The sequence below is a fragment of the Anopheles moucheti genome, chromosome 2, assembly GCF_943734755.1.
Source record: "Anopheles moucheti chromosome 2, idAnoMoucSN_F20_07, whole genome shotgun sequence".
Classification (NCBI taxonomy): domain Eukaryota; kingdom Metazoa; phylum Arthropoda; class Insecta; order Diptera; family Culicidae; genus Anopheles; species Anopheles moucheti.
The window spans coordinates 1555049-1571448 of NC_069140.1; the positions used below are offsets into that span (position 1 = coordinate 1555049).

At 44.6% G+C, this 16400-nt stretch overlaps 1 protein-coding gene across 1 annotated transcript; it reads right to left on the minus strand.

Annotated features, from left to right (window-relative positions):
• Positions 1–639: 639 nt before the first annotated feature.
• Positions 640–3538, minus strand: LOC128310349 (uncharacterized). Its single transcript, XM_053046972.1, has 5 exons — positions 2753–3538; positions 2504–2686; positions 2360–2428; positions 1294–1380; positions 640–711 (listed from the first exon to the last, which is right to left on the minus strand). The coding sequence occupies exons 1-5, from the start codon at positions 3536–3538 to the stop codon at positions 640–642; spliced, it is 1197 nt and encodes a 398-aa protein (XP_052902932.1).
• Positions 3539–16400: the final 12862 nt, after the last annotated feature.

Genomic DNA, 16400 nt, shown 5'->3' on the forward strand with positions numbered 1-16400 from the left:
GTGTACGTCCCAACGCTTTAGATTAGAACATTCACCACGTTCTGTTGTTGCTGGATGTATCATCCATTCTTCGTTCACACTCCCTGACGGCCTGCAGAGACTGCCAAAACCGTCGCCGTCACATACGACGGAGAAGCGTGACTTTTCGAATGAGAACCACACACAAAAGAACCACACGAGACGTTCACAATAGAAATTTCATCTTCCCTGCGGTGTTAATGGCGCCGGGCCCTTATTGCAGCTGCAGGACAGCCAAACGACACGGTGACACTTGTGTGCTGAGCGGTGCCGTACGGGCAGGACGTCAACTTGAAACGGAATTCTGTACATGACTCGAAGATAAAAAGACGAGACATGTGTTGCGTTTTCGCAGCGCTGCGTGAAATATTCCTTCCGGCGTTTTCTAGCTCAACGCTAACCAAGAAGGCGACGGGCCTGCGCAAGTATTGTCACGATCCGCTGGTGTCCGTCGTATTTGGAGCAGCATTCGGATGAACAATTGACAAATGTTCGATGCTGCTTTCTTGGCTGTGTTTATTGACGTTTGTTTGAAGCTTTCCAAGCACTTATCATGGGGGATGATTATTTTTTAATTCGCTGCTGCGCGAACACTTAACTCATGTTAGGATTTCCCCACTCTTAGGCCGCTGAACTTCCAGCACTTTCAAATTGCAGCAGAATGATGATGTAAGTGGCCGCGGTGGATAAGATCTGGAATAAAGCACAATGGATGAACTTAATATTTTTCACCTTGTGGGAAGCTATATTCTAGTCTGTTTTGAGCTTTTACGTAAACAAACACTGCTTTCAAATGTATCGTATTAATTTTAAAACGTTCGCTGTTGTTTCACCTCATCCTTTCGAAGCGACTTGTTGTTATTGAATTTCTGTCACAGGAGCTTGTTTATTTATTTATTTTTAACGCTTGGGGATGTGTTTTTGCGCCCATTGCAAGAATCAATAAAACAATATGCAAAAGCTGTATCAGCTTCAGCATCATGGTATCAGTTAAGCTAACACACGCGATACGATAAAGTGCAGCGGGATAAATGGTAAGCAAGCATTGATAAAGCACCATTTTCTTGCCTCACATTCGGCTGCTGCCGAATGGAAGCGAGCCCGGGCACCGTGCGAGTGTTTATGTTTTGACAGCAAATGCGCCGTATTTCACCGTGTTTCTTTCCTTGCCTTCATCAGTGCGCCCGTTTTTCCATATCGGTTCAAATTGAGTTTAAGCGTGTTTGAGAAGCAATAGCAATGGGCGGGGGTACACCGGCATGATGAAAAGCTTACCGAAAAAATCAGCGTCCAGTCGAATGGAAAAAGTCCGCATGTTATCAACGGTGATCGATGGCCCAGCTGCATCAAAAACATTCGCAACTGCCACGACGCCGTTTCACGCCAGCATGATTGAAATTGTCCCAAAAAAAGCCGTCCGTGTCCAGCGGGGTGCGATGCATGGAAAGAGGGGGGAGCGCATTTAACGCAAATTTAGCAAGCTTCTGGATGCATTCAGCCGAAAATATATAACATCCTAATGTCATAGACACATGCGTCAAAGCATAACAAGAACAACAACTCCAACACAAACGCAACAATCATCATCAATGGAGCATGAAACGAACCCAATCTAAGACACGTGATATCAGCAGAAAAAATCGGAAGCTCACAGCAAGATTCTACGCAAGACCAAAAAGCAAACATTTCCATGCAAAGTTAACAACGTAAAGCAATCGAACACGAGGTAATGGCAGATGACACACTGGGCAAGCAATCAAAGGTCCATTCTACTGGCACACCATTCGGTGGATCACAGGTCCATATCGTCCGATGTACCAAAATCGAACCGACAGCTTCAACCAGATCCAAACAATCGTGCAAGCGTGATCAAGTGTCAGTGCAAAGTGGTCAAAACAAGTCAAAAGCGTACAACCCATATGCAAGAACGACAGTGAAAAACAACGTGGATATCGCTATATAGCACAGGCTTTTCATTTAGCTTGGATGAATGGAGAGGAATGACACATACAAAAAACGGCAAGCTTGTATGGCTCGCTTTACCCGTTCTAATGAACCAAACGATAGCGAATCAAACTAACGTATGTGATGTGCATAGTTTTCATACATGAGTTGCTTTAACAAACAAAAAACCAAACCCCTCTACACATCCGGTTACAACGGTACGGTACACGACGCGGGATAACAACACAGGTCGGATGTGGAAAACACCATCCACCGAACAACACACAACAACATTGTGCAAGTGCAACCAAAAACACGTGATGGAAAACGTTGCCCCGGTTGCATTACACGACAGGCAAGCGATGCAGGACGACCTGGCACAATGACCCACAAATACCATCTCAATTAATTCTGCATTATTCGTCGAATTGATAGCCTTGTCGATCAGTTGGGATGTAATTTTACCCTGTGAATGCAATAAAATGGGATAAGGGATCAAAGGGGCCTTTTCAACGGATGAACATGGTCCAAATTCCATTACCTGCTGCTTTAACGCATTGCCGAAACAAGCCACAATGAACACATTGTATGCAAACATCAGATACGAAATGATTGGACCCATATTGAACACACTCTCGAACGGCAGCACGGAACGGATGACCAGCGTGAAGGCAAATGTGTAGAACAGCAAATACACGAACGACCCCGCAATGCTAACCATAATCTGTAAGACGAAACAATATGGCGAGCATACATCTTAAGCTCGATCGGGCGCCTTCTGCCGCCATACCTGTATGCCATAGTAAAAGCTACCCTTATCCGCTAGGTCACTAATATGGTCAAATATTTGCATTATGCGGCGCAGTACTACCATTTGCTTGGTATCGCAGACAGTCAGCGTTGGTGCATCGACGACGCCGCCGTCGAGCGAAAATTGTTTGCGAAATGCCTGGTTTAGGCGCACGTTCCGCATCCAAACCACGTCCAGACACGTTAGGCTGACGATGTGGAAGGTTGAGAGACAAAAGTACGAATAGCCCAGATTCAGCAGTAACATCCAGGGAACATGCGCGTTGTACATTACTGCGATCACCAGCCAGCAAGTCCCCATGACCGTTCCATAGTAAGCGACAAACAATACAAAGCTGCGGCTGAAGTTGGTACGCTCGCCGAGGTCCTCCAGCATGACGTCCACGGCGTGCGCTTCCTTGTAGAACTTCCAGATCTCGTGCCGATTGATGAAGCAGCTGATCAACCCGTAAATGGTTGAGGCGTAACAGGTGAAATTGACCAGCTTCATTCCGATGAACATGATGGGTGACTGCAAGTGACGCTGCGTGATGAACGTCCCATAAACCATCATGCTCACGGCCAGCATAAGGTTAAACACAAAAAGTCCAATATCCACGAACGTCGTTATGGTGGACGCGGTGCGAATACCAGCCAGCGGTGTTATGCATCCCATACCGCTCAGCTTCAGTATGAGGTAATGCAACGGCACACAGTCGAAGACGTCCCGCTTCGGGAAACGCCACAGCGATCCAAACAGCTCCCGATGTCCAGTCTTCACTTTCATGTCGCTAAGCTACTCCTGCTGTTGAAGCTCTTCTTCCCAAACTGGTCGCGTCAGACGATGACCGGAACTTAGGCACGACAGTACACGTGTGACTAATGTGCACCGAAAGCAATATGATCGTCGCGATTGTTTTACTAGCATCAAACAGCAGGAAATGCAATCATGTGGGAATAGGAAATTAAGTGCTTTCTATCATGATGGTTTGACAATTTTATCAATTAGATACAGAAATCAATTAATCTTTCCCTTCCTGTAACGCATAGGAATATTACAACGGCCATATGGAGATATTATGGACCGAACAATCTAGTCATGTTTATTAAATTAATAATGCATGTTTGACTAATACGCTGATTATCAACAGTTGCGTCACATTTTATATCTTGTTTCTAGTTCCTAGACAAGATAATTTTAGTAGATCGTTTGGTATGGATGGTTGATTTTACTTTGCGATCTAGTAAAGTTTCATGTTGTGTCACTGAATTCAATGTGTAGAAATTAATATGCTATACAGAAGCTTAAAAGCAGTAAAAAGGGTATGGATTAAAAACTTAAGCAGTAAAAAGGGTATGGATTCGCCTTTACCAGAAGTAATATGCTCTATTTATGAGAATCAATAATGATATGTAAGGTAATTACATCCTCCAGTATTATTTTGGATAAATGTTCTCGTGCATTATTTGCTCGTTTCTTGGATAGTGTTTAAAAATAAAAAAATAAAACCGTTTTACGTAATTTCGAAAATCATTTGAAATATTTCAACATCGAAAACACACCATGAAATATTTCATTCAAAATGGAAAGTGGTGAATTTTCGGTCAGATGAAATAAATTCAACTGCATTTCATCTGCATTCTGTCGAGTACGAATGTTTTAATAACATTGCTTTATAATTTAACCCATATTTGGTTTAATAGGTAGTTATTAATAAAGTTGAGTTATTTGTCAAGCATTTTCTCCTACAACACGCCAAGCTCATAGCACCTCCCTTCAAAAAATTGAATCACACACGCATTGGAGTCAGTGGTAGGCAACCGTACCACTCGTATTTTTTCGTAAATCGTAGTTTTGCTCATATTACGAATTTGGAAATATCGACGAAGCGGTGAAATGCTTTTAATGTTTATTCTCGTGAAATTTCCCAGTTCCTTATATTTAGTATGCAAATTTTTTTGCAAAAAAACAACGAAAGGATAGTTAAACGACATGTTTTCCTTGCTTTTCCTATGCACTTAATCCATCTAAGTGGTTGGTGGTGTTGCATTTTTCATCATCCAGCAACAAATGTCTGTTCCCAAAACGAGAATAACTAACAGCAGTCAATGATCGATTACTTGATGTTTGTTGAAGAAATGAGACAAATTGTACAAGAAACAATAAAAATAACACTTTTCTAATAGTCTTATTTGCGTTCTCAAACTATACAGCATGCCAAACGAACTGCGCAACATAGAAAACAATTTACTTCTTTTCAGCCGCCCAGGCACAGCGACAAGTGAAAATGTAGCTGATGTAAATATCCGCTTCCTCCTTTCGGAAGGAAAAAAAGTTACATTTCGGCACCGACGGGCAGCACATTTGTCCACTTAATACGCCTCAAACATAAGGCCACGTGCGTGGGTTAATCATTTAATGGAACACTCTGATGTTTATGTTCAGAAAACAGAAGGCGATCGTATGGACCGCATGGGAGTAAAGTGAAACGAGGAAGAAACATCCATGAGCTGGAGTCAAAACGGGCGCCTGAAAACAAAACGAAAAGCAAGAAAGGGGTGAAAAAACAAACAAAACTGGTCAGCAGGCGGCTGTGCCGATCGATCGACTTGCCCTGATGATGTTGTCTCGCATTGGAATCGAACGTGGGCAATCGCGTCGCGCAGATTAACTTTCGCGAACGCGCACCCAACGCTTCTCGTTCAACACACGTAAGACACCAACCACTCCGCACAGTTTCGTTGATTTACGTCTCATTAATGCTTAACGGCCAATCGGGCCGAGGTATCGGTCCCGGTCTGCGCGACGGGGACCAGCAGCGGTCGGCGCAGAGAAGGTAAATCACTATTTTTCATGAATGAAAAGTCAGTCAAGACCGGTCAAGTCGACGACATGCTGCGTGGTCGTGGAGCGCTTCGACTTCTCTCCTTTAACTTTGCGCGCTTGATGGCGACAAACACAACGTTTGGTTCATTCTTTTCGAGTACGCTTCGTACGCCTGGTAGTATCGTATCGATCGTCATCGTTCTAACGTTTCATTCAAACTTGAGCGCTTCGAATCGCTGCTCGAATGGCCCATCGGTTCTTGGTGTACGTTCTCCTCCCGTAACCTGATTCTGATGTTCTAATGTTACAGGCGCGTTAAATGCGATATCGTTTTCAATTTTGGTGTACCCTTTATCAAACATGTTTTTCCATTCCGAACAACAACACACTTACCTCTTGGATGGTATCAACCATGCTTCGGTGGATACCAACCACAACGCTGACCCATTTTGGGGAACATGTCGTTTCTATTCTTCTTTCCTTGCTGCCATCGAAAGAGCCACCCCTTGCGATTCGGTGGCAGATAATCGCTGGTCAAATCTCACCGTCATCAATGAAGTTGGGTTTTTTTTGTTGCTCTTTCGTTGGCGCATGTCATCGATCGCGTAGGCCAGTGCGGGTACAGTGTTTCCTTCCTGCGCGCGGCTGAACAGTAAACAAACATAACCTACTCACATTTTACGCCCGGAACCGTTTTATGGACGCTCGAATCCGGCGAACGTGTGGCGTGGCGAACAGTTTCGCTCAGCGGAAATACTATGCTGTGGAGATGAAAAGGAGCGCAAACCGACGAGTTGCGCGTAGGAAAGAGCGAAATGACAAAAAGGTGTGGAGCAGGCATGGACTCGCATGGAATCATCTTTCGGGGTCCCGAAGGCTTCCGGTACTAACGCGGTCAATGGATGCGCGTGTACGAAGAGGCCGTAATGCTGTTCGCTGATTGTTTATGTGTGGTATGTTTCTGTTGACTGTGACACAGACCCACGATGATAGTCTTGCTCGAGAAAAAAATACCACACCGGATCCTGCAAACATAGATCTTGGAAGATGCCAAATGGAGATGCTTGACCTTCGGTGGAGTTGTACTGGCAAAGTGGTTTATTTGTTATGTTCTTAACCCATTATGCGCAAAACATGCAAAAGTGTTTGGGATTCTTAACGGAAAATTCCATTCCAATCCACAATACACTAGTAATGGACATACCTACTGTATGGTGAAGAATCTCTCACGGATTACTTATTCTGCGCGTTCACACTTTAAGTCGAACAAAGTCAAAAAAGTTTTCTATCAACGCGAATAGAGTGACCACAAACGTTGCTTCCCACTGATCCAAGATACCATTAACTCAGGGGTGCTAAACTTGCATTATTTTTAAAATATTGCTGCACTCTAAGATAGTACGAAAAGCGCCGCAATGTAATACCATACGATATACAGACCATTGCACAGCTAAATGATCATAGCTTATGGAATTTGTTGCAACATAACAATGGTTGCGCAGCCCTGCATCGGCTGTGACTTCTACTGGGTCGAGTTACAGTTCTCAGTTTTATTTCTCTCGTGCTTTCCGTCCAGGACGGTCGTCGTCGTTGTAGTTGCTCGTTGTGGACCGTTTAAAGTAGCCGCGAGTTGCCTCCTGGGATCGTTTCGTTCTGTTTGGAATCGTTGCAGACGGGCTAGGCGGGGTGTGCCTGCAAAACTGTTTGATTTGATCGTAGTGAATCACAGTGTCTTTACAACCGTGTGTTTGTGCAGTGTTTAACGCGAGAGGGAAAGAAAGGAAGAATTGCCCTTCACAGCGATCAGGAGGCACCGAAAGCCGTTTGGCCGTATCGGTGGTCAATTTGTAAGCAATCGTAAATCAATATCTCGAGTGTTTTCAAGTGTTTTCACTTTGCCGTGCTATTCGGTGTGCTTAAGTGCTCTTGTTTGCCACCAAACCATCTGCCCTGTTTTTCAGCTATTCTAATTCCAATTTGTGGTGTGTATGAGCTTAGTGTGGATGAATCAAATGTATCCACAGACAGATGCGACATGTTGCATGTGCTGAATAAAAACAGTCGTCTACCAGCTAATTAGTGACTTCTAGAGACTTCGAACGGCTAGCGAAATATTCCAAAAGAAAAACGACAGCAAGTAAGTTATCGAACTGATCTGAGTGTTAGTACTCCTAATTTCGCAACGTTTCTTAGTTTGCGTTCACATTGTTGCATAGCTTGGCGAAGATTTAATGAGTGAAACATTTTCTATCGCACTATTGGAAACAGTTGGAAGAGCTGTATGAGACACATCAATCCATATTTATCGCCTGTTGTGGACGGTGGATATGGACATAGGTGGGTGGATACGTTTGCGTTAGAATGGTCATTTACGAAGTGTTGTTTATCTTCAACAACTTGTGAATAATCCATCCATCAATTCCGATGAGACAGAAACAGAATTTACAACTCATTGAACCGAAGCAGGGATCACCCATTTTGCAGATCAACGAATTTAGGTTCTTTGGAAATTCAATGTGGCATATGTTTGACGATCGTCAATGATCGTCCGTTGGGCATGTTCAGACGTACGGTTTCAAGGTGCCAACCATCAAGTTCCATGAACCCTAGAACCGACACCCGGCCCAACGCGATACTCTTGGTGGCTTCCCAGTGGAAACTGATCTTCACCATTCACTTCCCTTACTACCGTAGCTCTGCAGTGGATCTTCTTCTGCTCAGCGAAGTTTGTTTCCTATCGCTTCTAACACGCTCGTCGCTCGTGCTTCGAAAACGAACCGCTTTTCGGCGGCCAAAAAAACAACCAAGGCGGACCAACAACTGAGCCCGGGGAGAATACGGCCAAACGCAGTGACGCCTGTGAAGCAACACAGTGGTCCAAGAACACCGCTGCTAGAAAGCATGAAAGCGACAATAACAATGGAAGGGAGAAAGAAAAAGGTATCATTTAGGCGCCAGCAAGGTGTTTACACAATACTTTACCTTGGCTGCTATATAAGCCCTCCAGGAATCTGAAGAAACTCGTTCAGGGAAGAAACCGAAAACCGAACCCCTGAGATCATTATTGTTGATACTTCCAGATTGTAGGCGCGGCGACTCTTGAGATCTGGCTGTGCCCCGGTGCGGACGGTAGGGACAGGTACAAAGGACGCGCATCTCCGGGGTTTGGGTTCTCGCTCACTCTTTCCTTTTGGGCCTGTTTCATACACCGCCGTGCACGGAGTATGCCCAGGAGGAATCGGAGAAATCGTTGCATGCACGGAACCACACACCAAACGGACCTTTTATGGATTTTGGCTGATGCAGACACAAACCCCAGCGCTGGTCCCGTTGAGCATTTTTTTCTTCTTCTGTATCTGATTTCGACTGCGCTGCATGCAATCAATATTGCTCTTTTAGTCACGGCTTCACACTATCATCTTGCACTACGTTGCCAACATGCCACAACGTTTCTTTTGGGTTTCTTTTGAACCATCCCTGCATTAGTTGGCGTTCGCGTAAAGATGGCAAGATTTGTTTTTGTCCAATAAAACAATGGCAATCGTCGCTTCTCTTACGTTAAGAAGAAACTGTTTCTCAAACACGGTCAGGAAAATGCCAATAACCTTCACGCAAATGAGTGTGCTTTCGTTATTTTACGTAAATGATAATCTCCTTGCCCGGATTATAAAACCATAAATACAAAATGCGTATCAATACGCGTACGGCTACGAAGCTACAGTCCCATTTATTAGCAAATCAAGCCGCATTTAAAATTCAGCGAGTGAATATTAGTTTTCTTTTGTATCCTTCTCGACGCCGAAAGACAAAGTATCGCGATCAACAAAAAAAAACCATACGCAGATATGGAACCGCTGCAAAAAATGAAAACATGGCGCCCGTGGCGTTTGAATGTTGATCGTGTGTTCGAAGTAGAGCTCTGTCAAATGGTACCATAAAATTAACAACACTCTACACGGCTACCAACAAATGGGCAACAGAACAGAAAAAGCGGAAACAACTGTTATCACTCATCAAAACCAATACGTACGATCAAGATGTTAGCGAGCGTTTGCGAGGTTCCTCCGCCATTCGGGATCCTCGGGACTTTCAAGATCATCTTTTGCCCAATGTGTGGCAAATGTGGCAGCACGAGTGGAAGGGAAAGTGATAATCGAACCATTGCTATTTTCTGCAACACTGTGTGTGGACGATCGCAAATGGTTCATTTGGCAACGATTTCGCGCTGATCGTCACGCTGACCGATCGAGTGTCCTCGATAGATTTTGGTGCTCTTCAAGCTACGAACCGCCCGCAGTCGTCTTCATCGGCGCCCTAATGCGTGTTGTTGGGTGAGTGAGACGGTGCGCTTGTGTTTATGCAAATCGATTACGGCCAAGAATTTACATTTTAGAAGCTCATTAATTAAAGGCAACCCGGTTTTCCTACTCCGGCTTACCTGTTTTAGTTCTTGCTGTTCGGGCCTGTCATGTTCAATTATTTTGCCACAGCATCGCTTTACTGGCACCAAATCACGCAAACAAAGGGCAAAACTTGTGGTGGCTTCCAATGATTTCTGTAGCAGAATTTCTTTTCGTTTCTCGCAGCTACCGGGTTGGAGTCAACCGTCGACATAGATACAGTAGGTTAAGCGATTCTGGTAGCAGCGGAAAACTAAAGAGACTTCGATCCATTAGAGGACAAGTATTCGGATCAGAATCTACTCCAGTCAGATTCATTGGTCCCGTTGGGTTCAAGGATTCCAATAGAGATATGAGACTCTTTCCCGGTGGTGGAGGTACAACAAGTAGAAATCTTCAGTAGAACGAGCAGATTCAGTAGAACGATTCCGATAGTTGGAAGAAAGCATAAGCGACTCCTATCCGCTAATGCAGCGAATACGATCGATTCTGTAAGTAAGTGTCTGAAGGCATACGCCGTCAAATGGATCGACTACAAGGTGGTTGTTATTGTTATATTAAAGAGCTCTTTCGTGTAACCTGTGTTTAGCTTACCTGTGTTACTGAACTTTATAGAGCTGACACATTTGTTGGAATTTTACAAAAGTCAAATCAGGGATGTCAAAGCGAACAACGACACTAAAAATGAATATAAAATCCATAGAGGGAGCATGTTAAACCCTCGTCTTTTAGTGAGCCAAACGAACATTCAACTGGACCAGGAATATTCTTTCATTATCCTTTCTTCCTATCTTATTCGATGTTTGTTTGGTATTTTGGTACTATTCTTTTATATCTGTCGCTATTTAAATTTCGTAAGAATTTGTCTCATCCATTGGTGATTTCAATGAATGAAGGTAGATATTGAACAATTTTCTCCTCATCCCTCGATTTTACCTAACAGACTGTTCACTTCAACATCAAGGATCGTAAATTAGCTCATTGGTAGCGAGCAAGGATTTTTTTTCTATCTCACAGTTCGTTTGCTAGCTCTGAAGGCACCTGGCACGAAACTACTTGCAAAGCTCTCCACGGAGCGACTGTGCCTACCCCTGAAATGTTCCTACCACTCAAGGGTGAACAAATTTATTAGCATCTTTCACTGGCGTCGTACGTCGTTCCGCTAATTCACCAAATCACTTTGGTGCCAGAGCTAGCTGTCACCATATACAGCCGGCCAATAAACTCCTCATAAGGGAAGTGGTCCTTTGGAGCGCGTACACACTCACCGACGGCCTGTGGACTTTAGCAATTATGGGTGTATGTTTTTGTGCGTACTCCCCTCACAACTCACAGCGCTGGTTTGGGGTTTGCGCGGTTTGTGAGACGGATCATATAATGAAGACCGGAAACTAAACCGGGTCTTATCTGTCACAAAACGACACGATTGCACGTTACACACGACACATTATGAGCGGTGCGAGCTTTTTGCCTTCAATTAGAGCTGGGAAACACTCAAGCACGATCGGCAGCCGTTTTTTTTTTTGGGGGAGTCGAATGTTTCTACACTCATGACCGCATGTGCGCGTCGCTCACAACTCAAGTGTAGCTCAAACATCAACAGTGAAGGTGTTAAGTGGCGCGTAGGAGTTAACTACTCGGCTGGACGGTATAAATGATTGTGTGTGGTCAAATTCTTCAGTCATCCTCCGTGCGTCCGAAAGTGTTCATGTTTGGTACGTTGGGGGTGCATTTCAGTAATGAAACAGCAAACAAAACCTAATGATCACTCAATCTACAGTAAATAAATATTTTAACACTGATAATGAAATGTTTTACATTTTATTTTCATTATTTACTTCACTGTTGAACAACTCCTGCATGAAATATGTAGTGTTAGCATCATTTTACCTCTGTAGGTCCGATAAACATGCTGATTCTTATAAGCAACATAAAAGCACAAGCTCACATCAAAGACCGTAGTCATAAACCAAATATAAGGAATGAATAACATTCGCTACTATTCGCTCTTACAACTCATTGGCTTGGAATTTCCGCGATGAAACCCCCATAAAAAGCAAATAATGACTAATTAACCTTGCCATGCGTAAAACAAAGACGCAAACATGATTTAGACGAGGCTAAATTAAGTTATCATAAGCGATTAAACAACAATATATCTTTAACGTTCCTTACTTATTAATACAATTTAAGCAACGCTGCCAGTTCATCGAGAGCATACGGCTTTGGAGCTGCCCAGTTAATCCATGCCGATATTGCACTGCTCCAAAAATAACCCATATTATAAGCTCTGACGTTGATGCCGGCTTTATGAGTGTTGAAATAGAGGCAAGAATTTAATTACCATTCGTCCCAAATTACGGCCGAACGTTACGTGCAATCAATTTATGGCTACGAACTGCTCCCGATCGCTTTCAACTGATAAACACGCCTCTCGGCAGACACGTAAAGTTGGTTTTTAATGGTTTGCTTCGGTGGAAAGTTGCAGAATTAATTGATATTAACTTAGGTTCAATTTTGCACCGAGGCGTGTTTGGAGGCGTGAGCGGTATATGGTTCCACAAGTTATCGTTACATTGAGCAATAAAACTGCACACTACGTTCATATGCTTGCGAAAACACAATCATCTAGCAAGATGACTCACAAACAATGCAATCAAACACGCCGATTGAAGCAACATCAAAAATATCTGGCATCGTTCTAATTATGAAAAGTAATGGCCCATTACTGTGCCATAAAGTTTCGGTGACAACGGTTTTAAACGGGTATGGATCAAGCACATCAAACCCGATCCAAAAGCTGCAGCTGACAGCCTCACTTGACGGCCAATTCGTACCGGCTCAATAGGCGGACGAATCGGACAAATCGGTTTCAAATCTGTTAAATATACATGACACACACAAAATCCCCTCGTCCAAAAGCGTAACATTAGCGAAAGAAAAGCCATAAAAAAGATGGCACACAGACACCGGCCACTGAAAATGCCGCCGATGTATGACTTCGTTGGCGGGACACACATCTCGAAACCTCGACAGCTTACCAATCTGCAATCGCTTCCCTCCCAAACTACCGCCCAAGCTTCCACCTTCCGTAATAAGGCGCACGATTTACGATCGAAACAAACGGGGACATTGAGGATGACACTTTAATTAACAGGTGATAAGCCGCATGCTAATGCTCAGTCCAGGGTGGAGGTTTTTTGGGCGAGTTTTGGTCCACAATGCCGCACGCAAAACTTTCGGCATTCCAAACAAAACACGGTGGCGTTATGGCGAAAAGCCTTTGTACAAACTGGCGCGCCTAGGGGACTTGCTTTGATTTATTCATTACCGTTTTATGGCATTTTTATGTTCGCACCGCTAGAAGACGCTCTGCCAGGGGCCCCGACTGCGTTTGGATGATCAAATGGTCGAAACTGTGTCTTCACCGGTCTAGCAAAAACGGCTCGCCTTTGCCTTTGCACGCAACGTCCCGCAACGAAACGGGAGCGATATTACAATTATAAATGAAAGGATTATGGCACAAAGCTGCCTGCCTTTGCTGTTTACCGATCGAATGTTCTTTTGTGATCGGACGAAGCGGTTGAACCGCTTACTATCCCGCCCATGCTAGCACCCACTACCATACCATTATGGCCGATTTGATGAATGAAGTGATGAACATAGCAATTACGGGCGGAAACTTCCCCCATACGGGATGCCATTGCGGGATCGGTTCGAAACGATCGTAATCTGATTAGTCCATATTATTACGATCATTTTTACATTTCAGCTTATTCGAGAAAAAAGGTGCCTGAGATGTCTTACTTTATCGCAACAATATGGGTTTGCTGATCCTCTTTCTGATCTTATTTCTGATGTTAGATGGCGTTGGTTGTTTTGTCTATCTCTAACTTTTGTGAAGTTCTTTCGATTACTTAACTGTCTAGAAACATTTTCTAGCAAGAACAAATAAGGCTTCTCAAGATTTCACGATGATTTTCACGTAAAAATGACACAGGCAGGGTCTGACGTGGCGAAAACAACCATCCACGCATAATCCGTCCTCAAGGTTGAATCAATATATCATGCTTTTGAGAGCCGTGTGAGGGAGCATCTAATGCGTTTGGATTAGGATGGCGTTCTTCTCGAACATATTTCGGTTTGCCACAGGTGGAGCTGGTTTTAAACACACCGTAACCGTTTCCTTTCCAAAAAGCCTGATTTCTGCTTCGGTTCGGCATTTTAAAAAGCTTTCGTTTCCCCCAACAAATCGTTCGGATCAGCGACCGATATACGAAACGGTCTTCAATGTTCTTCATTGACAAAAACCTTTCGCATAAAACGCTTAATTAAACTCCATCCATAAATTGTCCTACCGATACCTCTCGATTCAGTCACGGCTGCTATCGACACCAATAACGATTAGCATTTTGATGTCTGGCGCCACCATGAAAATGGGTTTTTGGGCGATATGATGTTACGGGCCAATCTCAACTCACTCGCGTTGAGCGAATCTTTAGTTAAGGTATTTCGTGAAGAGTTGTGTTTATTGTACATATGCAAACATAATCTGGCAACAGAGTGCTGTATATGGAATGCTTTGTAGCAAAATCTGTTAAATAGTGAAAATGACAGTTTCCTTTCACCGTTCTTACCCATCGCCGCGTCGTAAAACTGTTTAATGCCTGTAAATGTATTACCGTGTCTTCCGTTTTCCTTTGTTTTGTATTGCCATGTTGGTAATTTTAAACTTTTTACGACACTAATTTGTGCAACACAGGCCACAGTTAACGTTTTACGATCGATAATATTGTTGGAGAAAAAGGTTTGGCAGCCACCAGCGCCATTAGAAACGATTTTGGTCTTCTGTTCCGAAATCGGAATAGGCGCACTCACACACGCACAGTTTATTTTATAACCCACAACCGTAACACGTATCATAAATGTCACCATAACAAAAGTCGGCCGCAGTTGAGTCCGGAACCGTGTGAACCGTGTTTAAAAATCAATTTTTCATTCCAATAGATGCCTCTACCGGCCGAAAGCTATCAGAAAACTTGACAGCTCAGCGCCTGCCACTTCAAACGCACGGTTTTCCAACAGTCTATACAACAGACACCCTCACACGCTTGGTCGGTGATTTGAAAAAAAAGCGATTTTGAATAAAAATGTGGCGCCGTTTTCGGTGGTTCACACACACACACACACGGAATCGCCCACGTTCTCAGACTGTTCCGAACCATCCGGCGTCCCTTTTGAAAAAGTGTGCGACGACATCGAAAAGCCATTCCGGAAGATGTACGACATTGGCGCGGCGCAGTATTAAAACTCGATTAGACCTTATCTGATTTCGATTTTACCTGATCATTTGCTGTCTTTTTTTGTGCCTCGGTCTGCTCGTCGATCGTCGTAGTGATTGTTGCCTTTTTTTCTCTCTCTCCTTCTGTTTTGTTTGCATCTCCTCTTGTAGATTGGCGAACGCGAACGCGCCCCGTACCTTCTTGATCGCGACGGCTGGCCCGTGAGTGTGGAGTTGGCGTTTGTGGGTTCGCTGTTACCCGATGCCCGACGAAAGATAAAAGCGTGTCGATGCTCGCCAGCCCATCAACCTGCAGCCAGCTTCCTTGCGCATCTCCACGACATTTTCCCGAGGCGGCAGGCGGCGCACACTCTTGGAAATCGCCTAAACCGAAAACAAAACCAAAAAAAAGGTCGTACGATCGCGTCTACAGCTTGTGCCGTCCGGTCCGGTTCCGGATTCACACGGCGCTCAGAAACCGGGCGTCCACAAATTAACCGCAGAATTCACCGCAACGGCATCCGATTGAAAAGCTCTACCGCCCCCTCGTACCGCGGCCTCGTTTCGCACGTCGCGCAAAAGGCGTCTGTCGCGTCAAAGTGTGTGCGGCTGCGGTGTCGTTTTGTCGTCGCGTTACGACACCATCGCTGCGCTGCTAGCTGAGTTTGTTGTGCGCGCGCGCGCACACACCGCAAGACCACGATCGTCCCTGCCTGGATACCGCCGTACTACGATCACTGATCACTCGCGTACGCACGGTCGAACGGAACAGTTGAGCGTGTAACGTGTGGTGCTGCTGCTCGGCGGAATAGTTGCAGCATCCCCTGGAACAGCATCAGAAACCTACTCCTTCCCGTCAACAGTTCGCTCCGCGCAATTCTGAGAGCAAACGTTCCATCCCGTGCAGCCAGGGATCACCATTCCATCTCCAGCATCATCTCGGCTCTAATAACAGCGGAGGAGACCTCACAATGAGCAGATTGATCGATAATGGCTAAGTACGCTGAGGCCTTATGCCAGCTCTTGTGCCCGCAAACACACGCCCGGTGGAGTTGCGTGTGCGAAATGTAATAGTTAATCACGAGCTGTTATTCCGCGAATGGACGCATCTACTTCTGCCCTGCCGCTTGTGTATGTGGCG